The 24,012-nt window shown below is 45.3% G+C and overlaps 1 protein-coding gene across 2 annotated transcripts in view; it reads right to left on the bottom strand.

The window, feature by feature from the left end:
• Positions 1-15,730: 15,730 nt before the first annotated feature.
• The window catches only part of LOC123127325 (V-type proton ATPase subunit B 2), a 9,772-nt gene continuing 1,490 nt past the window's right edge, over positions 15,731-24,012 (bottom strand). For both annotated transcript variants that reach the window (XM_044546974.1, XM_044546975.1), the window contains exons 3-15: positions 23,911-23,966; positions 23,696-23,794; positions 23,460-23,519; positions 23,042-23,153; positions 22,664-22,872; positions 22,003-22,131; positions 21,712-21,849; positions 19,511-19,661; positions 16,838-16,920; positions 16,657-16,704; positions 16,513-16,566; positions 16,344-16,427; positions 15,731-16,267 (exon numbers count right to left, since the gene is read on the bottom strand). In XM_044546974.1, coding sequence (XP_044402909.1) covers positions 16,082-16,267; positions 16,344-16,427; positions 16,513-16,566; positions 16,657-16,704; positions 16,838-16,920; positions 19,511-19,661; positions 21,712-21,849; positions 22,003-22,131; positions 22,664-22,872; positions 23,042-23,153; positions 23,460-23,519; positions 23,696-23,794; positions 23,911-23,966 — 1,409 coding nt within the window. In that variant the 3' untranslated portion in view covers positions 15,731-16,081. The remainder of the gene's footprint in view (positions 16,268-16,343; positions 16,428-16,512; positions 16,567-16,656; positions 16,705-16,837; positions 16,921-19,510; positions 19,662-21,711; positions 21,850-22,002; positions 22,132-22,663; positions 22,873-23,041; positions 23,154-23,459; positions 23,520-23,695; positions 23,795-23,910; positions 23,967-24,012) is intronic.

Genomic DNA, 24,012 nt, shown 5'->3' with positions numbered 1-24,012 from the left:
TGGCCGTTTTGTTAGGCAGGCCGGTGCCACATCAGAGTCGTGAACTCGTTATTTAAAACATTACACAACCATGTCATACATAAATGTTTTGGCCACATGCAGTCGATGGTTGTCTGATACGTCCATTTTGCATCATGCTTTTATATCGATATTTATTACATTATGGGCTGTTATTACACATTATGCCACAATACTTATGCCTATTCTATCTTATTTTACAAGGTTTACATGAAGAGGGGGAATGTCGGCAGCTGGGATTCTGGGCTGGAAAAGGAGAAAATATTAGAGACCTATTCTGCATAGCTCCAAAAGTCCTGAAACTTCACGGGAGCACGTTTCAGAATATATAAAAAATATTGGGCGAAAGAAGTACCTGAGGGGGCCCACACCCTGGCCACGAGGGTGGGGGCGCGCCCTACCCCCTTGGGCACGCCCCCTGCCTCGTGGGCTCCCTGGTGGCCCTCCGATGCCCATCTTCTGATATATGAGGTCTTTCGTCCGAGAAAAAATAATAAGCAAGCTTTGGGGAAGAAACTCCGCCGCCACGAGGTGGAACCAATCTAGGGCTCCCGCAGAGCTGTTCTGCCGAGGAAACTTCCCTTCGGGGGGGGGGGGTCATCACCAACGATCCTCTCATCGGGAGGGGGTCAATCTCCATCAACATCTTCACCAGCACCATCTCATCTCAAACCCTAGTTCATCTCTTGTATCCAATCTTTGTATCCAAACCTCAGATTGGTACCTATGAGTTGCTAGTAGTGTTGATTACTCCTTGTAGTTGATGCTAATTGGTTTACTTGGTGGAAGATCATATGTTCAGATCCATTATGCGTAGTAATACCCCTCTGATTATGAACATGAATATACTTTGTGAGTAGTTATGTTTGTTCCTCAGGACATGGGGGAAGTCTTGCTATAAGTAGTCATGTGAATTTGGTACTCGTTCGATATTTTGATGAGATGCATGTGTCATCCCTCTAGTGGTGTCATGTGAACGTCGACTATATGACACTTCACCATTGTTTGGGTCTAGAGGGAGGCATTGGGAAGTAATAAGTAGATGATGGGTTGCTAGAGTGACAGAAGCTTAAACCCTAGTTTATGTGTTGCTTCGTAAGGGGCTGATTTGGATCCATATGTTTCATGCTATGGCTAGGTTTACCTTAATACTTCTGTTGTAGTTGTGGATGCTTGCAATGGGGGTTAATCATAAGTGGGATGCTTGTCCAAGTAAGTACAGCACCCAAGCACCGATCCACCCACATATCAAATTATCAAAGTACCGAACGTGAATCATATGAACGTGATGAAACTAGCTTGATGATAATTCCCATGTGTCATCGGGAGCGCTTTACTTAATATAAGAGTTTGTCCAGGCTTGTCCTTTTCTACAAAAAGGATTGGTCCATCTTGCTACACCTTATTTACTTTTATTACTTGCTACTCGTTACAAATTACCTTATCACAAAACTATCTGTTACCAATAATTTCAGTGCTTGCAGAGAATACCTTGCTGAAAATCGCTCATCATTTCCTTCTGCTCCTTGTTGGGTATGATAGTCTTACTTATCGAAAAGGCTACGATAGATCCCCTACACTTGTGGCTCATCATTGTCCTACACGACACTCGATACTCGCATGTGACCCTTTCTGTGGGCCCGCGAGATCGTCGTCCATCACTTTGACGAACAGTCGGCAGTGAGGTTAATTTGACCAACAAGGTGGAATCTTTTTTGTTTGTGTTATGGTGGTATATAGTACGCGTCGAAGAGGTGGGAGGGGGCTAGCATATATACTATACGTACGCGTCCGTGAACAAGTACACCTCACTCAGTGTCGGGACTTTTTGGTTTGTGGGGCACGTGCCACATCAAAATTGTGAAATTGGTTATTCAAACATCACACGACACCTTTTTGGGCCACATGCATATCCTAGCTAGGACACTCACGTGTGATGCTTCCATTTGTGGGCCCATGATGCCATCGTCGATGCATGCATGCATCACTTTGACCTACATCGGGAGAGGTTAATTAATTTCACCATCGATGAGGATTCTTTTGGGTTACATATATTACGGCAGGAGCATATAGTATGTGGTGAAGAGGGGGGAAGGGGACCACCATATGTAGTACGCTTGATATGAACCTCGCTCTGTGTGGGTGCATGGTTTACGGTTTTTGAGGCATGTGGCACATCAAAGTTGTGCATTTTGGGTATTCAACATATATATGCTTGGCCCACATGCAAAGCGGTGGTGGTTGTCCTCTCGCACCCACTTAAGCGGTTATCAGCGATATCGATGCTTTCCATTTGTGGGCCCGCTTGGTCCATCACTACTTTTTGCCTGACAACAAGAGAGGTTAATTTGACTTAGGAGGGGATTATTATTTTTGCTCTGGGATGACATGCATGATACAGCTTGAGCACACACGCATGCATGTGTACGCATGAATCCCTTCCATTGAGTGGAAGAGGCTAGTACAATGACACATCATGAACCGATCTCGCTCTGTGTGGGGAGATAGTGTATGATTTTTGACACGTGTGCCACATCAATGTTGTGTATTCAAACATGCATGCACGCGTCACCTCCATACATATGCATGTAGTGGTTGCCTTCGAATGGTATACTCCCTCGCATGGTTATCGGCGACAAGCCTATATATTCATGGGCCCGCTTGGGCATCCATGGCGGATTCTTCATTTGTTTTGTGTTATCGTAGTATATGTCATGGTGAGAATCAGACCTAATTAAGTTTGAGCGCATATACTATGCACGCATGCATGCATGAATCCCTGTTGTTGGCTTGAAGTATGGTGTAACATACATATGCATCGTCAACCTAACCCTCACTCAGTCTGGGGATTTCTAGTTCGAAATCACGGTGCCACATCAAAGTTGTTCCATTGTTACTCAAAAACACACCTCTCCATACATATGTTTGGGCCACACGCATGTAGTGGTTGTCTTCGGGGACTAGCTACTTGCGTGATTATTGGTGAGCTCGCCCATCTCCGGGGTAGCATGGACGGCCATCACTTTGACCAACAACAAGAGAGAGGTTGTATGACCAAGGTGGATTATTCTTGGTCTATTTTACGACCCATATTGGTGATATATATGCCTCTCTGGCCCGCCAACTGAAAGTGTGTGTGTGAGGGGGGTACTACTTCGCACTTTGCTAGGTAAACCTCGGTTGGGGGGCATGCATTCATAGCATAGGATTCCCTTCGTGGCAACACGAGGGGGGTGGGGGCTGCTAGCTACTTCGCAAATTTGCTAGGGGAACCTCGGTTGGGGGGAGGGGGCATGCACTCATAGCTTAGGATTCCCTTCGTGCCGACACGGGAGGGGGGCTGCTAGCTACTTCGCACTTTGCTAGGTGAACCTCGGTCGGGAGGGGGCATGCGTTCATAGCTTAGGATTTCCTTCGTGCCGACACGAGGGAGGGGTGGCTGCTAGCTACTTCGCACTTTGCTAGGGTGAACCTCGGTTGGGGGCCATGCATTCATAGCTTAGGATTCCCTTCGTGCCGACACGAGGGAGGGGGCTGTTAGCTACTTCACACTTTGCTAGGTGAACCTCGGTTGGGGGGCATGCATTCATAGCTTAGGAATCCCTTCGTGCCGACATGAGGGGGGCTGCTAGCTACTTCGCACTTTGCTACGTGAACCTTGGTTGGGGGGAGGGGGCATGCATTCATAGCTTAGGATTCCCTTCGTGCTTACACGAGGGAGGGGGCTGCTAGCTACTTCGCACTTTGCTAGGGTGAACCTTGGTTGGGGGGGCATGCATTCATAGCTTAGGATTCCCTTCATGCCGAAACGAGGGAGGGGGGCTGCTAGCTACTTCGCACTTTGCTAGGTGAATGAACCTCGGTTGGGGGGATGCATTCATAGCTTAGGATTCCCTTCGTGCCTACACGAGGGAGGAGGGGGGCTGCTAGCTACTTCGCACTTTAATAGGGCGAACCTCGGTTGGTGGGAGGGGGCATGCATTCATAGCTTAGGATTCCCTTCGTGCCGACACGAGGGGGGGTGGGGGCAAGCAATACGGTGCTCTTTGCGAGAGAGGTGCCACATCGAAGTTGCATTTGGTATTTGAAAATCAAACCACCCTTTTGATACATAAATTTGGTCCACATGCAAGTGTGTTCGTGTTCTGACCCTCTCCTGCGTCATTTTTCGCCAAATTTATGAACATTAGATAAGTCAGATGACGCAACAGACATGGTTCACTCAAACTAACCGTGTGCCACGCTGGTGCACCTGTCACGCACACATCCGCATAGTACATTGGGCTCCATGAGGCTCCCCCTCTCAAAAATATATGCCCGCCTTGAGAGTTTTTTTTGTTTCATAACACACGGTTGTTATCTCTGGACCGTGTGCGATGTTTCTTGTTCCCAATTCCGCCTACATCCCTAGAAAATATCTGCCCGCCTCGAGGGTTTTTTTGTTTCATAACACACGGTTGTTATCTTCGGACCGTGTGCGATGCACTATCATCAAAATTTCCAATAGCCCGGCATTTCAATCCCGCGTTTGACATTCGCGTAGTAAAATTTTTAGTACCCGCGTCATTTCCTCAAACACCCCCCCCTCCACACACACACACACCAAAACCTTCTCGGGCGTGCGCACACACACACACACACCCTCCCTCGCTCAAAACCCTAGCAATTGTTGTTTAGCTTCTAAAAGAGTGTTGTGCTACATCATTGTGCAATTGATGTTTAGCTTCTAATATTAACTTGGTGCTTTTAGGTACATATGTCATTGGTAAAGATCCGTGCTTCGACCCTTTCTGCGTATGGGGCAATGAGATATCGATGAACCAGCATCAAGTGAGGAAGCTGATAAAGATTGTTAGTAAAATGGGTCCAAAGATGGCAATTAAACTATTTGTTTACACTTTATCCAAGACAACAGCGAACTGCAGGATGGTAAGTAAGAACTCTGCAGCCTTCTTTTTACTGCCCATAATGAGTTGTGTTAGATGACAATGTCTGAATCTTTTTCCTTTGCAGTGGCTGCCAAAGCAGTTTACTCAAGATTACCTCTCAAGCTACATGATTGGTGGGCATGCAAAGGTTAAAGTATTTCTACCAGAACACGATGATTATCTAGATTTTTTTCATGAAGACCGTGAAGGATGGGCGGTCGACCATCACAAGGGGTTGGACTAGAGCCGTGTGTGCCTTCTGCATGGAGGAGGGCACAATATGGGCATTCCGCTTCACCTTGTTCAGCAACCGGAATATATTTTGCCTCTTTCTTTACCTTCTTTAATAGTACAAGTATACAACTGTGGTTCATCATTCTTTATTTGGTTCTTATGTAACTCTTGAACATATGTACCTATGAATTGAATAATGCATTGGTTGTTTGAACCTGATGGATATGAATAAAGTTGTAGCATACATTCAAATTCAAATCCAAATCTGGTACAATTTGGAAAATTAGCAATTAAATTAGGGTGAAATTACGCTCTCCAGGTTGTTACGGCACACACGGTTAGTAAAACACAAACATTTGTGATATGCACCATAATCCGAGACGGTTCACAGAGAGGAAACATGTGCAAGCATGCACACAGTTGTCGTTTGCACATTGTGTGCGATGTCAGACAATATCACAAACGGTGCAGGCAAACTAAACGTTTGTGTTAGTTGCCTTATTGTACACAATTCGCAACCATGAACTATTTCTGATGAAGTATGCATCGTAAACATTGCACCACAGGATAGCATGTGTGATAGTTGTCGTGTACGACGATGTTACGACGGTCTGACACTTCGTAATCCAGTCCGACACTCGTATGACGATTAGCTAATCTTCTTAACAGTGAATCATTTTTGATGGGCCGCGCATCATACACGTTCTATAATAGTGAACCGTTTGTGATGGGCCACGCATCATAAATGTAGCACCACAGAATATCGACTGTGATGGCAATGCAAGCAGAAACAAGTAGGAGTACTGTAGGGGCCCTATCCCCGACGGTTTTTGGGTCGTGTGGGAAGGACCCCCCCTATCGCCCCACACTCACTTCGCGGCGGTTCCAAATGTAGTCGCAGAAAGGGGTTAAAAACCGATTGTTTAGGACCGACGCGCACCAGTGAGAAGTCAATGGGAGGAAAGTAGAACTTGATGAGGTAACTGTACCTTCTCCCTTATTAGAAAGTAGTTCATCACAGAAATCAGTTCCCGTGATTCCTACACCAATTAGTGAGGAAGCTAATGATGATGATCATGAAACTTCTGATCAAGTTACTACCAAACCTCGTAGGTCAACCAGAGCAAGATCCGCACCAGAGTGGTACGGTAATCCTGTTCTGGAGGTCATGTTACTTGACCATGACGAACCTACGAACTATAAGGAAGCGATGATGAGCCCAGATTCCACAAAATGGCTTGAGGCCATGAAATCTGCAATGGGATCCATGTATGAGAAAAAAGTATGGACTTTGGTTGACTTGCCCAATGATCGGCAAGCCATAGAGAATAAATGGATCTTCAAGAAGAAGACTGACGCTGACGGTAATGTTACTATCTACAAAGCTCGACTTGTTGCAAAAGGTTTTCGACAAGTTCAAGGAGTTGACTACGATGAGACCTTCTCACCCGTAGCGATGCTTAAGTCCGTCCGAATCATGTTAGTAATTGCCGCATTTTATGATTATGAAATTTGGCAAATGGATGTCAAAACTGCATTCCTTAATGGATATCTTAAAGAAGAGTTGTATATGATGCAACCGGAAGGTTTTGTCGATCCAAAAGGTGCTAACAAAGTGTGCAAGCTCCAGTGATCCATTTATGGACTAGTGCAAGCATCTCGGAGTTGGAATATACGCTTTGATAGTGTGATCAAAGCATATGGTTTTATACAGACTTTTGGAGATGCCTGTATTTACAAGAAAGTGAGTGGGAGCTCTGTAGCATTTCTGATATTATATGTGGATGACATATTGTTGATCGAAAATGATACTGAATTTCTAAATAGCATAAAAGGATACTTGAATAAGAATTTTTCAATGAAAGACCTCGGTGAAGCTGCTTATATAATGGGCATCAAGATCTATAGAGATAGATCAAGACGCTTAATTGGACTTTCACAAAGCACATACCTTGATAAAGTTTTGAAGAAGTTCAAAATGGATCAAGCAAAGAAAGGGTTCTTGCCTGTGTTACAAGGTGTGAAGTTGAGTCATACTCAATGCCCGACCACTTCAGAAGATAGAGAGAAAATGAAAGTCATTCCCTATGCCTCAGCCATAGGTTCTATCATGTATGCAATGCTGTGTACCAGACCTGATATGTGCCTTGCTATTAGTTTAGCAGGGAGGTACCAAAGTAATCCAGGAGTGGATCACTGGAAAGCAGTCAAGAACATCCTGAAATACCTTAAAAGGACTAAGGATATGGTCCTCGTTTATGGAGGTGACAAAGAGCTCGTCGTAAATGGTTACGTCGATGCAAGCTTTGACACTGATCCGGATGACTCTAAGTCACAAACTAGATACATATTTTTATTGAATGGTGGAGCTGTCAGTTGGTGCAGTTCTAAGCAGAGCATTGTGGCGGGATCTACGTGTGAAGCGGAATACATAGCTGCTTCGGAAGCAGCAAATGAAGGAGTTCATATCCGATCTAGGTGTAATACCTAGTACATCAGGTCCAATGAAAATCTTTTGTGACAATACTGGTGCAATTGCCTTGGCAAAGGAATCTGGATTTCACAAGAGAACCAAGCACATTAAAAGATGCTTCAATTCCATCCACGATCAAGTCAAGGAGGGAGACATAGAGATTTGCAAGATACATACGAATCTTAATGTTGCAGACTCGTTGACTACGCCTCTCTCACGAGCAAAACATGATCAGCACCAAGACTCCATGGGTGTTAGAATCATTACTGTGTAATCTAGATTATTGACTCTAGTACAAGTGGGAGACTGAAGGAAATATGCCCTAGAGGCAATAATAAAGTTGTCATTTATATTTCCTTATATCATGATAAATGTTTACTATTCATGCTAGAATTTTATTAACCAGAAACTTAGTACATGTGTTAATACATAGACATACAGAGTGTCCTTAGTATGCCCCTACTTGACTAGCTCGTTAATCAAAGATGGTTAAGTTTCCTAGCCATGGACATGTGTTGTCATTTGATGAACGGTATCACATCATTAGAGAATGATGTGATGGACTAGACCCATCCGTTAGCTTAGCACTATGATCGTTTAGTTTATTGCTATTGCTTTCTTCATGACTTATACATGTTACTATGACTATGAGATTATGCAAATCCCGAATACCGGAGGAACACTTAGTGTGCTATCAAATGTCACAACGTAACTGGGTGATTATAAAGATGCTCTATAGGTGTCTCCGATGGTGTTTGTTGAGTTGGCATAGATCGAGATTAGGATTTGTCACTCCGATTGTCGGAGAGGTATCTCTAGGCCCTCTCAGTAATGCACATCACTATAAGCCTTGCAAGCAATGTGACTAATAAGTTAGGATGATGCATTATAGAATGAGTAAGGATATTTGCCGGTGACGAGATTGAACTAGGTATGATGATACCGACGATCGAATCTCGGGCAAGTAACATACCGATGACAAAGGGAACAACGTATGTTGTTACGCGGTTTGACCGATAAAGATCTTCATAGAATATGTAGGAAACAATATGAGCATCCAGGTTCCGCTGTTGGTTATTGACCGGAGATGTGTCTCGGTCATGTCTACATAATTCTCGAACCCGTAGGGTCCGCACGCTTAAACGTTTGATGACGATATGTATTATGAGTTATGTGATTTGATGTACCAAAGGTTGTTCGGAGTCCCGGATGTGATCACGGAAATGACGGGGAGTCTCGAAATGGTCGAGACATAAATATTGATATATTGGACCATGTTATTCGGATATCGGAAGTGTTCCGGAAGGTTTCGGATAAAACCAGAGTGCCGAAGGGGTTACCGGAACCCCCCGGGGAAGTAATGGGCCTTAGTGGGCCTTAGGGGAGAGAGAGGGCAGCAACCAAGAGGTGGCGCCCCCCCCCCCAAGGGGAGTCCGGATAGGACTAGGGGAGGGGATGGCCCATCTTTCCCTCTCCCTCTCCCTCTCCTTCCTTCTTCTCCTACTTGCACTAGGAAAGGGGGGATTCCTACTTGGAGTAGGATCCCCCCTTGGTCGCGCCCCTTGTGTCCGGCCGTCCTCCTCCTCCCCTCCTTTATATACGGAGGAGGGGGACACCCCATAGACACACAAGTTGATCTTTGGCCGTGTATGGTGCCCCCCTCCACAGTTTTACACCTTGGTCATATTGTCGTAGTGCTTAGGCAAAGCCCTGCGTCAGTAACTTCATCATCACCGTTGACACAATGTCGTGCTGACGGAAATCACCCTCGGCCTCAGCTGGATCAAGATTACGAGGGACATCACCGAGCTAAACGTGTGCAGATCACGCATGTGTCGTGCGTTCGGTACTTGATCGGTTGGATCGCGAAGAGGTTCGACTACATCAACCGCGTTACTAAATGCTTCCGCTTTCGGTCTACGAGGGTACGTAGACACACTCTCCCCTCTCGTTGATATGCATATCCTAGATAGACCTTGCGTGATCGTAGGAATTTTTTTGAAATACTGCGTTCCCCAACATCCCTGAGTCGGAATGTAGGCATGTCTGTAAGCCGGCACTATGGGCCGGACCTTTTGTCTGTTCCTTCTCCTTCCAGTGAACTCCTGAGACTCGGTAGCGTATCCGAACGCCAAGTCAAAGTAACCAGGCCTAAACTGGGTCATATCATGTCGGGTCTTACGCCGTGGGGAATATCCCCAACAGTTATGCAAGAAACGTTTGAAGTTGTGGTTTGTTTTAATTCCACTGTTTATGACGCTTGTGAGGAACCAAGGAAGTCTGACTTTGTAAATTGGTTGAGGACTTTTCCCATTCAACATGCTATTTTGGCCTTCCCCGCGACTAATCACCGACGAGGATCGCCACCTCCAGCGGAGGCGGGAGTGCAGCCTCCTTGATGAGGACATGACTGCCTTGGATACGACCAAAAATGTTGCATACATGTATATTTGTGAGGTGATTTCTAATGCAAACTATGCAATAATTTATTTATGTCATCCAGAACAAAAAAACTTCACAAACTTTTGTGCCATGTCTAATTGCAGGTGTATGGGACATTTGTACAATCCACATATGAAGATAAAGGAAAAAAGAGAAGTTTAGGTGTTGTTCAAAAAGTCCTCTCATGTCACTTTTGGGCCAAGAGAAGATAAAGTCCAAGTCTCTCACGTTCTGGATTCAGATTCGGACTTCACAGACATACCTGACTCAAAGCGCCAACAACATTTTCATACGGACTCCAAATTGGGTGATTCTTTTTTGTTTGAAAGTAGATTTCATGCTCTTTCCAACACAATTGGATTCACCTTCAAATTCATCCGGAGCGTTGAGTTATGGATGATACAATCTGACGTTGCAGCAGAATCCGAGTCAAACTGCAAGCCCAAAGGTGTTACATCACCTCCACTTGGGCCCATGAGCCTTGTACGATCTAGGGTTAGTTTTAGGATGCCTTGGGACGTCCTCCCACCTCCTTGGCCGCCACCCCTTGCTCCTATATAAGTAGATCCATCTAGTAGCTTTTTCCTTGGGTTTTATTTAGATTAAAAGTTTGTCATAGTTGCAACTTCGTGTACTTTGTTTGTGTTCAACGACCAGACCAAGACGTCACAGAACCCCACCTTTGATCAACAAAGCTTTCCTCTTATATTCGCAATATCTAGATTGCAATCTTAGTTTCTTTCTTGTTCTCTGTTTGCCTACAGGAAACAGACCTTCGTGGTCAGGTTGATCATGCTCCGGCATGGTCAATAACCTTTCGGAGTTGGTTTAGCGATTGCTAAGGCGCGACTTCCTCGCACGTTCGTAGTCGGATCGTCAAAGTCGAGTTCCTCCAAAACGATAACCACCATCTCATTGAAAGACGGCACACCTTTGCCTCTATCAAGTGGTATTAGTTTTCAGGTTGCTCGGTGAGAATTTCCAATTTTTCCTAGATTAGATTTACTTTCTTACCTATTGTCCAAGAAAAAGCCACAAAAAAGGTAGATCTATTCATCCTTTGTCCAAGTCAGTCTGAGCCTTTGCAATTTTCTTTTCATTGCTTGCATAGTTGAATTATCGGTTGCATCATCGTGTCGAGTTGCTGGTCTTAGTGTCTAGTTCGTTTAGAGTTTCGAGTTCTGTTCAAATTAGTCGCGCCACCGCTGCTTCGTTATCCCTTCCGTTGTCCACCACCAATCCATCAATTTCCACCACGTGCTACCCACCGTTCATTGTTATAATCATAGTTGAGATCGTTCACATCTTCGCTTGATCCAATCTGCATCTTATCTAGTTTGTTTTGGAAAGAGGGAGACAGAGAAAAAAGACAGAGAAAAAAATGAGAGAGAAAAAAGTAAAAAAAAAAGTCAGAGAAAAAAAGAGAAAGAAAAAGAAAATGTGAGGAAACAAAAGAGAGAAGAAAAAAATCGGATCTATCTAGACTCAATCTCGTAGTTGAATTTGGATTGGAATCTGTTTTGTGCACTGTTCAATAAAACAGGCATAACTTCCTCATACGGAGTCCGTTTTGACTCTGTGAGTACTCAAATGAAAGCTAGCGACCAGCCGCATCTAAATAGTTGCAGAAGCTAGTTCAATATTTAGCACCTCAAAATCAGCTTCTAAACACGGCTTATTCCAGTTTTTCACGCCAGTTTTAGAATTTTTTTTGACTCCTCATATCAACTCGGAATTGAGTGAATCCTTTTGCGTTTGAAAGCTTGAGTCAATATCATTCTTCAAAACAATTATCAAAAAATTGGCACAAACTTTTCCAGAGAAAAGTTAGAGAGAAAGTCGTTGATATAGCCTGCTTGGCTGTTGTTTCACATCATTATCTTTACGGCTATTGTGATCTTCACTTATATTTTGCTATTTAGAGCTACTTCATATCCTTAATTGATACTAGTTGTGCTACGGCGTGACCTCGTTAGTGTTCTAGGCTCGCGTCTCTAGTCCGGTCTAGCCTAGGACCAGCACAATACCACCGTTGAGCGCTTATTCACCATTGCATCTCTGAATTGATTATTGCTAATCTTTTGCTACCATATATAGCCAATCCAGCTCCACATATTTCTACACCGTGTATACATACGTTCCCCTGGCAATCGCTTTAAACAATTTTCAGGGTTATTTGACACCGCTGGTTGCCTGTCACCACCTGCCGCATGGTAAGAACTTGTAAGATATTGATATTTGCTTTACTGTGAACACTTTACAACCACATCCTAGTAGTTCATAGGAACATTATTCTCGAATTTTGTTTCTTGTTTCTACTAATCATGACAGGTTCCAGAGATTGAACTTCTTGGACGACGGACCCATCTTCACCATCACGAGAGTTGGGAGAACACACACAAGCACATGGTGAGGTTATCTTTTTACCGTCATTTGAGGGTAGATTTAATCCTGCTATTTATCTAGCTTGGGAGCTTGAAGTAGAACAAGTTTTTAGTCACCATGACTTTTCTGAACTTGAGCGAGTATGAGCTGCCACTAGAGCATTTACTGGTTTTGCTTCTGTTTGGTGGAGTTTGCATTGTAAGAAAAACATTGATAACCAACCCACAACTTGAAAAGATTTGAAATATGTAATGAGACAACAATTTTTCCCTCCTTACTATCGGCGTGAATTGCTTCGCAAATTTGAACAATTTAAACAAGGCAACAACACTGTTCATGCTTACTACCAAGAGTTCAAATCTTATATGCATCATTGTGACATAGAAGAATCTGAGGCTGATACAATGAATAGATTTTTTTGGTGGTTTGAACCATGATATTCAGGCAAGATTTCAGTATATTCCTCGTTGCATTACTGGTATGTATGTTCGTGCTTGTATCTTTGAGAGACGGATACAGGAGGATGTATTGGGTGACTACAACAACTACTATTCCAGTTCATGCTCACCACCGCCGGTTGGTTCCTCCATCATTGCACCTACTAGAGCAGCCCCACCTCAGATTGTGAGCGCGACATCATCTCAAGAGTATGGTACATTGTCAACGTCTGTACCTACATCAGCTACGTCTTTGCGACAAGGTAACAGTAAAGGTATTGATGATATAACTTCACATGAGAATGATGCATCCCTAGTTAACTTGAATGCATCATGTGTTGAGTTACCTCTTGATTTGAGCACACCACCTATTTTAGAGAATCTTGTTACTGTCATGAATGCGTCATGTGATCAAACAACTGAAATACCAACAATTTTGAGTGCACCCATTGAATTAACTGTTGATACAAAAGAACCAATGTTTAATCATTTTGATATGACCTCTAATCTTGGTGATGATTCTATGTCAAATGACTTATTGCATGTTTGCTTATTTAAGCATGTTGTAGCATGTAAATTTGATGCAAGTAAGGTTTATTCACCAATGTTGGGATGGTCTAATGATGAACATTGTCAATCCTTTGATATGAATAAGAGCTTCACTTATATGTGCAAATTGAGTTGCAATATTTTCATGCCTTCCACTTCTTGTGATAATATTTTGGCTTCAGATTTTATGAACTATGAAAATTACTCATGTATACATGTGTCATTTGCGCAAAAACCAAGGGAAGTAAAAATGGATGACATATACACATACAACATGTACATCTTGACTCTTTTGTTAGCCACATTTCAGATTAAGCAACGCCAAGGACGGCTTTGTTTTCAAGAAGGGGAGGATGATGAGGACATGACTACCTTGGATAAGACCAAAAATATTGCATACATGTATATTTGTGAGGTGATTTCTAATGCGAACTATGCAATAATTTATTTATGTCATCCAGGACAAAAATACTTCACAAACTTTTGTGCCATGTCTAATTGCAGGTGTATGGGACATTTGTACAATTCACATATGAAGATAAGGGAAAAAGAGAAGTTTAGGTGCTATTCAAAAATTCCTCTCACGTCACTTTTGGGTCAAGAGAAGATAGATTCCAAGTCTCTCACGTTCTGGATTCAGATTCGGACTGCACAGACATACCTGACTCAAAACGCCAACAACCTTTTCATACGGACTCCGAATTGGGTGATTCTTTTTTTTTTTGAAAGTAGATTTCGTGCTCTTTCCAACACAATTGGATTCACCTTCAAATTCATCCGGAGCGTTGAGTTATGGACAAAACAATCTGACATTGCAGCAGAATCCGAGTCAAACTACAAGCCCAAAGGTGTTGCATCACCTCCACTAGGGCCCATGAGCCCTGTACGACCTAGGGTTAGTTTTAAGATGCCTTGGGACGTCCTCCCACCTCCTTGGCCGCCACCCCTTGCTCCTATATAAGTAGATCCATCTAGTAGCTTTTTTCTTGAATTTTGTTTAGATTAAAAGTTTGTCATAACTGCAACTTCGCGTACTTCGTGTGTGTTCAACGACCAGACCAAGACGTCACAGAACCCCACCTTTGATTAATAAAGATTTCCTCTTATATTTGCAATATCCAGATTGCAATCTTAGTTTCTTGCTTGTTCTTCGTTTGCCTGCAGGAAACAGACCTTCGTGGTCAGGTTGATCGTGCTCCGGCGTGGTCAATAACCTCTCGGAGTTGGTTTAGCGATTGCTAAGGCGCGACGTTCTCGCACGTTCGTAGTCGGATCGTCAAAGTCGACTTCCTTCAAAACGATAGCCACCATCTCATCGAAAGACGGGACACATTTGCCTTTATCACTCCTCATCGCCGAGGCAGACGAGCACGCCATGGCGGTGTGGCGCGAGCGCTTTCCGCAGGATGTCGTCGCCGAGAACGAGTTCTCGGCGCAGAGGAGGAAAGAGCGAGTCGTGCGCCGGGCGAACAAGCGTGCGCGGAAGGAACTGGCGAAAGCCCAAATCGAGCTGGGACCTGCGTCGACCTGGGACGATGAAGATCCTCAGTGGCTCGACGCGTTTACATCATCGGACTACACCACCGAGGAGGACGAGGAGTTTAGCATTGTATGAACTAGCTTGTGGTTTGGGGCTTGAACCATGCTATGAATTTAAACTATGTGTTGTTTCTTATTTTTTTGCATTTGTTGTTTAAAAAAATTCCAGGCACCGGCTGGTCGGGCGCGCTAGATTTTACTGTGCCTGGTAAAGTGCTACATCTGCGTGCTAAATTTTGCAGCGCCTCGAAAAGCAACCACCATCCCCCATGCGCTAAAACGCTATTTCAGCGCTGCAAAAAAATTTAGCGCGACGCGCCTGTTGGAGATGCTCTAAGAGTATCCGGAACTATACATGATATAATTGTTATATGTATTTGACACGCAAAAAAATTTGTTGTGATAGTGGGCTAGATAAATAATTCAACTTAAATTTAAGTACTGCCGCTATTTATAGCCAGGCTTATCTTTTTCATTTGTTGCTCGAGTAGGTTGTTCTCATATTTGGATGTTTCTATGTCCTGGTAGATTCATTTTGTATCTATGTTGCAAAACACTTGGAAATTTTGAATTTTTGTAAGATGAGTGCATCAGCTGCACTTAGTTTATGTTACCCAAGATACACTCTCATTGTTCACATGTCAACCTATTTATGAGGTGACATTTGTTAGCAACTCCATTGAATATGATTAGTTGTTACCATGAGTCGCCAAACAAACATGCAATTTCTTGTATCAATCAATTTACTTCAAATCCTTGACAAATAACAAATCAATATTGTTTACATTTTCCAGAAGTCCAAAAATATATAACCAACATCTTCAGGCATGTAGGCGTGCTTTTCAGTTTTGCTGCAGAATACAGGGAAATGAAACCAGAAAGAGGTCTAGCTTGTGAATGGAGGCTACATGGAATTACAAAGCTGCCAGTGCACAAGACATGTGGGTACAACTTGTGCATACAGACTGGAAAGAATAGGATCTGACTATAACGTAGGAAAATGATACAAGTTTGGGTTCTTCTCTTATTCAAGCTGTTCATCATGAAAAAAAATGAATTTTTATGAACAAAATGGATCAATGGGTGGCATCTCTGCTGTAGAACTGATCCAAGGTCTTCGCAGGAATACGGTGGAGAAGTTCTCGGGGGAATATGCGTAGCAATGTCCATGCCAGATCAAGTGACTGAAAAATGTTCCGAGTATCGTATGCTCCTTGCGCTACAAATTTCCTCTCAAACTTGTCAAGGAATTCTAAATAGAGCTGCACGATAAGAATCATATCATTAGTTTTGTACTGAAAGATAATCGATGCACAACTAAATTAACTAGCAACAGACCAGGTCCTCAGATGAAAGAGCCTCCTCTCCGACAACTGCTTTCATGGCTTGAACATCCTTCCCAATGGCGTAGTTGGCATACAGCTGAACAGAAGGTCATGTTAGCCCATCAACAGATATCACACGGTGAATGAGACATAAAAATGATCTCAAATGTTCAAACGAATACCTGATTGGACACATCTGAATGATCCCGGCGTGTCATACCTTCACCAATAGCACTCTGCACGTAAAGAATTATGACATAATTCTCCATGTGATCCCAAACTAAGAAACACTAAATACCACAAATTCTGACTAGCTACAAAAGTACCTTCATCAGACGAGAAAGAGATGGCAGGACGTTGATGGGTGGGTATATCTGAGAAAGCAACACAATACTTACGTTAATCCGTTAGATTAATAAAAAAATCCCTCACAATCATGTATTGAAGGAACAATCAATGCTTATAACAGGAGGAAAAGCGACGACAAAAAAGAACATGCAAGTGCACCTGTCTATTATGAAGCTGTCTGTCAATATATATCTGCCCTTCGGTAATGTATCCCGTAAGATCAGGAGTTGGATGAGTGATATCTGTTGAGGAATGAACAAAAGGTCAGGCATGACACTGCGATCTGCCAGGAAGCAAGACTACTAATCCACTGGGTAGACATCAAACAACACTGAGGCAGCGGATACTTAGATTTCTAGTTTTTTTCCCACCTGATAGAGTTCTAGTTAAGTGGATTTCTAATGGATAGGGTGCAACATGCTGGTAGAATCAAGTACTCTACCAGGTCTAGGGCGTAGGTGGTAAGGGAAGGATGGAGGGGGACGTGGCGAGGAACGGGCGCGCCGGCGGCAGGGCGCCGTCGCGAGCTAGGAGAAGGGTGGCGGCGGTTAGGGCTGTTGGCGGCTAGGGTTTCCGGCTCCTCAGGGAGCCAGGCAATAGGAGATAATATTCTTCTTATTGCCTGATCTGAAAAGAGTCTTACAACTTATATTTATAACCTAGATAACTTGCACACGAATTAACCTAAGATAACTTGTGGGCTAAGATTGCCCGATGGGCCTTCCATATGACAGGCCGGACATAACACTTCTCCCCGCCTGCACAAACAGCTCGTCCTCGAGCTGTAAGGTGGGGAAGCGCTTGCTTGAACTCCTCGAGATAATCAACCAGCGTCAAACACCTTCTCGACATCTGGGGCGGCCAGGTCGGCGGCGACGGCGTCCTCCGGAATGTAGTCTGCCACCTCCAGGTAGAAGAGTCGCGGGCAGGCGTGGCCGGGCTTGTAGGGTTCGTCGCAGTTGAAGCACAACCCTTGGCGGCGACGCTCGAGTATCTCAGCTGGGGTGAGCCGGAGGAACGGGCGCCCCGCGGTCGCGGCGAGGGGTGCCGCAGAAGCCTGCACAGGCCGACCCTGCGCGGAATCCGGTCCGGGTAGCGACCCAGCAGTCTAGGACGGTGATTCCTGCTGGATGGCCACCGCGCGGCGCTCGAACGCGCGGGCGTAATACATGGCCGACTGGAGATCCTGGGGTCCCCGAAGTTCCACGTCCACGCGGATATGGTCCGGCAGACCGCCCACAAATAACTCGGCGCGCTGAGTTGCGGAGACGCCCGGCGCGTGGCACGCCAGGGCCTGGAAGCGGTCGGCGTAGTCCTGCACCGTGGATGTGAAAGGTAAGCGGCCGAGGGCCGCCAGTCGGCTCCCGCGGATAGGAGGCCCGAACCGGAGGAGACAGAGCTCCCGAAAGCGCTCCCATGGTGGCATGCCGCCCTCGTCCTGCTCGAGGGCGTAGTACCAGGTCTGCGCCGCGCCTCGGAGATGATAGGACGCGAGCCAGGTACGATCCGAAGCGAGCGTCCGCTGCCCTCGAAAGAACTGCTCGCACTGGTTGAGCCAGTTGAGGGGGTCCTCCGTGCCCTCGTAAGTGGCGAAGTCCAGTTTGGCGAATCGAGGGGGTGTTGGCCCGCCGTGCCCGGGGGCGGCCGCAGTCGCCGCCAGCGCGTATGCTGGGTCGGGAAGCGCTGGGGCGTAGTTCGCCGAGCTGGAGGGGTGATCAAACCGCAGAGAGGGCGTCGGGTGTTCCGGCACCGTGGAGTAGACCGGGCCCGGAGACGAGCCGGTCGCCCAAGCGGGGATCGGCGATGGTGACGGTGGAAACTGCACCTGGTGCAGGGGCCGACCCGTAGCCCTAGGCGCGGGTGGTGGTAATGTCGATGGCGGCCGCGCCTGGTGGATCTGCTACACCGGCGCCTGCGGCGTGGGGGCCGGCGGTGACGCCGGAAGAAGCTGTTGGGTCTGGCCCCCCAGCGGCGCGGTGGAGGCCGGCCATGCTGGCCACGGCTGTCCCGCAGCCGAGTAGTGCGGCAGCAGCAGCGGCGGCTGGGACGCCCCTCCGTAGGGCGCCTGGAAGGCCGGGGCGGGCCACTGTAGCGGCGGTGGCCCGTAGGCGGTGGTGCTCGGTGGCGGGGGCTGGTTCTAGGCGAGGTAGAGGGTAATACCCCTGACCGCCTGGACAAGCTCCCGCAGGGTGCCCGACATCTCCTCGGGCGAGAGGAGCGGAGGCGGGTCCGCCGTGATGGTGATGGGCGCGGTGGTGATGGTGGTGCCGGATGCGATCTCCGCCATCGCGGTGGCAGTGGCCGGCGGCAGCGAGAGCGGGGTGGAGGTGGATGGTAGCGGCGGTGATGGAGATTGTGACATGATCGGCCTGGTGTCTCTGGATACCAAATTGGTAGAATCAAGTACTCTACCAGGTCTAGGGCGTAGGTGGTAAGGGAAGGATGGAGGGGGACGTGGCGAGGAACGGGCGCGCCGGCGGCAGGGCGCCGTCGCGAGCTAGGAGAAGGATGGCGGCGGTTAGGGCTGTTGGCGGCTAGGGTTTCCGGCTCCTCAGGGAGCCGGGCAATAGGAGATAATATTCTTCTTATTGCCTGATCTGAAAAGAGTCTTACAACTTATATTTATAACCTAGATAACTTGCACACGAATTAACCTAAGATAACTTGTGGGCTAAGATTGCCCGATGGGCCTTCCATATGACAGGCCGGACATAACACATACCACACAAAGTGGGCTGAAAATTGCAACTGCAAAAAAAGAGGCTTCCTCGAATGGAAATAATGTAGGATTAAAGATAATAACTCTAGCAATGCAACTGGTCTGTTGCTTACCATCATTAGGCATTGTAAGAATAGGAATTTGGGTAATTGATCCTTTCCTTCCCTCGATACGCCCAGCTCGCTCATATATGGTGGCCAAATCAGTATACATATACCCAGGATAACCACGCCTACCAGGTACCTCTTCTCGTGCTGCTGAGACCTAAACATAAATAAAGTTCACACGTAATTAAGAAAATCAAAATCATTGAGTCTTCGACCATATACAAAAGATGACGGATGACACTGTCCTGAAAGGCCACGTATCAAGTGAAAACTTGATTTCAGTGAAAATCTGGAAACTTGGATCCCACCCCGTTGGATCTGTAGCGAACGGCATCTACTCAAGGGCGGAGCTCCCACCAGCAACTTAAACGCACATTAGCACAAAACCCCCTCCTTCCTAGTAATGTTGTCAGGTTTTTGAGCATTGACTTATCCTCTACCGTTCCTATCCCCCAGCGAAATAGCCATGGCGGCGACGCCAGCGCGCCCCATGCCAGATGGCTACCGAGGGGAGGCGCCACAGCCAGCGCTGCCAAATGCGGCGGCACGTCCATGCACCACGCCGACTCCCCTTGGCGGGGACAGCTCCTGCGGCGCGGCGGCCACAGACAGCGCTCCCAACGGCAGCGGCGCAGCCACGCACTACGTTGAAGCTCCCCTCGGCGGGGAGGGCTCGCAAGGTGAGGCGACTACAGCAGGCGGGGCTCATAGCTGTGGCGGTGCAGGCGCTGAAGCTCACCTCGAGATGGGGTCCCAACACTCGAGCAGCACCGTGGTCGTGTCCTGTATGTGTATGTAGGGAGCCCGTCCCGCAAAAGTGTGCTGCAATTTTCATGTAAATTCCGTGTAGGTAGTATCTGGTTCAGTGTGAAGTTGTAGCTCCTCCTAATTCTTGATGTGCAGAATTTTCTCTCTGACTTTTGCTCCTCCTTTGTAAACTTGTAGGAGCTGAATGTTGGTGTATTACCACTCAAGATTCAACGGGATTTTTTGCTTTAGTTTATATATGATTAATGGAGTGACTTGTTTGTACAGATCTGAATAATGATGGAAACACCATTGCAACTAGCTACATGATTACACTTTCTAGTAATAAGTATAGAAGAAAGTAAGAACTGAAAATGCAGTAAGCATCAGAAGGTTGCATGCTTGCAGTAAAGAGCAGTTCATATTCCTGAAATGCAGTAAGCATAAAAAAGCTTGCAGGCTTTCAGCAAATAGCAGTTTCTATTCCTAAAAGATCACAAGCATACTCAGCATAATGGGTTGTTTCATTTCTACAGGAGAAAAGAACCTACAAAGTGGCCCAAATCATCACCCAATTAAATAGTGAATGCGAGAGTTTAATGGCCAGTTCTTTGCATAAAATGTAAATAAGTTTGCTGCTTGTTACCAATTCTCTTCAGATGAAACATTTGCTACAATTTAGATTGACAGTACAAACACTAGAAAATTCTCAAACTTAAACATTCAGAGATACAGAAATCTCAAAAGCTCATACCACATAAATTTCATGCCCTCAATAGGTCAAAAGATAACAGCGAAGCTCTGAATTTCATCTTGTTCTACACCAAAATTAAAAGCACCGGCTTGCCTCAAATCAAATAGGAGGGGAGGTCAGGGGACCGAATAGAGGCATGGCGATCAAGATTGAGGGGTAGAGGTGAGGAGTACTCCAAAGAGTCAGTCACGGCCTGCATAGGGCGAGCCGCAGCCGACGGCAGCCCCGTCGCGATCAGCGAAAGGCAAGTCATGGTGCCAGACGTGACCGGTGGAGGGAGAGTCGCAGCCGATGGAGAGCCCATCGAGGTCGGTGGAGGGCAAGTCGCTGCCGACGGAGGTCTAGTTGCAGCCGGCGTATGGCAAGGGCTAGCCGGTGGTTGAGGCTCCATCGTGACGCATAACAGGAATGAAGACGAATCCATCTCACGAACAGTCAAGGGCTATGGCCCTAGATGGCGAATAGGAGAGGGGGTTTTGTGCTAATGTGTGTTTAAGTTGCTGGTGGGAGCTCCGCCTTTGAGCAGATGCCGTTCACTACAGATCTAACGGGGTGGGATCTAAGTTTCCAGATTTTTACTGAAATCAAGTTTTCACTTGATACTACGTCGTCCTGAGAAGTCATTCTACTCAAAGAACAAATAACTGAACAGATTGAAGCTCACAGAATATGATGAGATAAGAAAATCATAGAGAAAACACGCTACCTCGCGAAGTGCATCGGCATATGAGCTCATATCTGTCAGAATCACAAGAACATGCTTCCCACATTCATATGCCAAATATTCAGCAGTTGTTAGGGCAATTCGAGGAGTGATAATACGCTCAATAGTGGGGTCATTTGCCTGCGAAACAATCAAGACAAGGGATTCAGGTTTCATGGTATGCTTTCTTAGTATTGCTCAGGTCAAATATATTAAACACAACTACAACCTCAAAGATCTGATTTGCACATTCTAATAACAAATTCACCAAAAAAATAGCAAATCAAATTTTACCAAATTCAGGAAAAGGGTGACCCGCTCCATCGAACCATTTTCTTCGAAGTCACGCTTGAAAAATTGTGCCGTTTCCATGTTTACTCCCATAGCAGCAAACACAATTGCAAAATTGTCTTCTTCACCTCCCTAATATAAACCATAGCAAGATGAGTAGAAGAAACACCAATCTGCAGACAAAATAACAAAACCAAAACTTTCGGCATGGTTGCTTTACACAGTATGAGAGCAATCCATAACTTTGAAGCTCTTTGTATAATTTCCAGAGACCTATTCAACAGGTAATAAGTCTAACTCTACCCACAAACAGTCGGTCTTCCCCTTGCCAAAAAGTTAAAAAAGTCACAAAAGTCAGAGAACTATTATAACTACGCATATATTTTATGAAGGATGCAACTTGCAAGCTCAGTGCAAAGAATATGATGCTCAGGAACATAAGATTGACTGCGTGCTTAGTTGCTTAGTTAAGTGATTGTCTGTAAACACCCTTATGTTAGTTCTCAATGGCGCAAGCAAGAGAAACTTATTATAACTATCCACACATTCCATGAAGGATGCAGCTCAGTGCAAAGAAAATGATGCTCAGGAAACTGAGATTGACTTTATGCATTGGTAGGCCAATGTCCGTAACCACCCCTGCTATAAAGGATATGTCCATTACCTCTGCTGCATGCTTGCTTTGCTCCAACCTTTTAACGAGGCCAGCTTGGCGACAAATTTGAGCAGCAATTTCATTATGAGGAAGTCCAGCAGCAGAGAAAAGAGGAATTTTTTGCCCTCGAGCAATCGAGTTCATGACATCAATGGTGGATATTCCTGTTTGAATCATCTCTTCTGGATAGGTTCTCTCACTTGGGTTGATAGAACTTCCTGGGATAATATCAGCCATCTCTCAGATATTATAAGGTTACCATAAGTTGAGATGGAGCCTTCCACAAAGAATAGATTATTTAACTCATCTCCAGTTCTCCTAAGAAGTGTCCATGCCACTTGTCTACCCTAAGCATAAGAAAGTTTACGATAACATGAAATAACTCACCAGAAATATCCAAGTAAGCCTCAGGCAATATAGGGGGGCCATTATCAATAGGTTTTCCAGAACCATTAAAAATGCGTCCAAGCATATCAAGTGAGACGGGAGTTTTCAAAACCTGTAACACAAAACGGTGTCATATGCAAAGAAATAAAGTGGTGAAGTTGAGACGAGTCAACAAAGCCTCATTCGAAAAATAAAGTTATTCAGCAGGAAGACGTTTGATATCACTAAATGTTCATGCCTAGCATTTTCTGGGTTCAGTTTCCATATCCAACTTTAAGATGGCTGATGTCATTTATTGTTCATGCTGAAATTGTATAGCTATAGTTTGATGATCTGGGTAATTATTGCATAGAAAGAAATAAAGCATTTAATGATTGAACGACAAAGAATCAGAAGCAAAGATGTGAATAACAGGTACCTCGCCTGTGAACTGTACAGTAGTATACTTGTTGTCTATCCCTGAAGTACCTTCAAATACCTTAAGAGGCAGGCAGCTCAGTATCCAAAAAAGGTCAAGTACCATGTAACCAAATATAATTTAATGCATTGGATCCCTAAGCAAACTATGTAAAAAATCAGATCAAATGCAGCATCGTGTAAAACTCAACTGGCATTCTTCAATCAAGAGAATATGGTCCATAGAAAGGAAACAACCTGCACAACAGCTTTTTCACCATCAACTTCGAGGACTTGACCACGACGAGTGGTGCCATCTCCCAATCGGATGTTCACAATCTCCTGATACTTTGGGCCCTAAAATAGGTTTATACAGGGGGAAATTACTGAGTGTGAGAATGGCTATTTGATCCAACCATAATTTCAGTAACATTAGCAGCTATAGCTATATAGAGAAGAATGACAAATCATACCTTTACTTTGTCCAAAATAACCAATGGCCCTGCCACACCGGAGACAGTTCTATACTCTGCATGACAAGCAGAACTTCATTATCATCTTTGCTGCGAAAGATA

Source organism: Triticum aestivum, chromosome 6A, assembly GCF_018294505.1.
Source record: "Triticum aestivum cultivar Chinese Spring chromosome 6A, IWGSC CS RefSeq v2.1, whole genome shotgun sequence".
In the NCBI taxonomy this organism is placed as follows: Eukaryota; Viridiplantae; Streptophyta; class Magnoliopsida; order Poales; family Poaceae; genus Triticum; species Triticum aestivum.
Note: the sequence above shows the minus strand (reverse complement) of the source record. Positions and strands in the feature narration are given on the sequence as shown.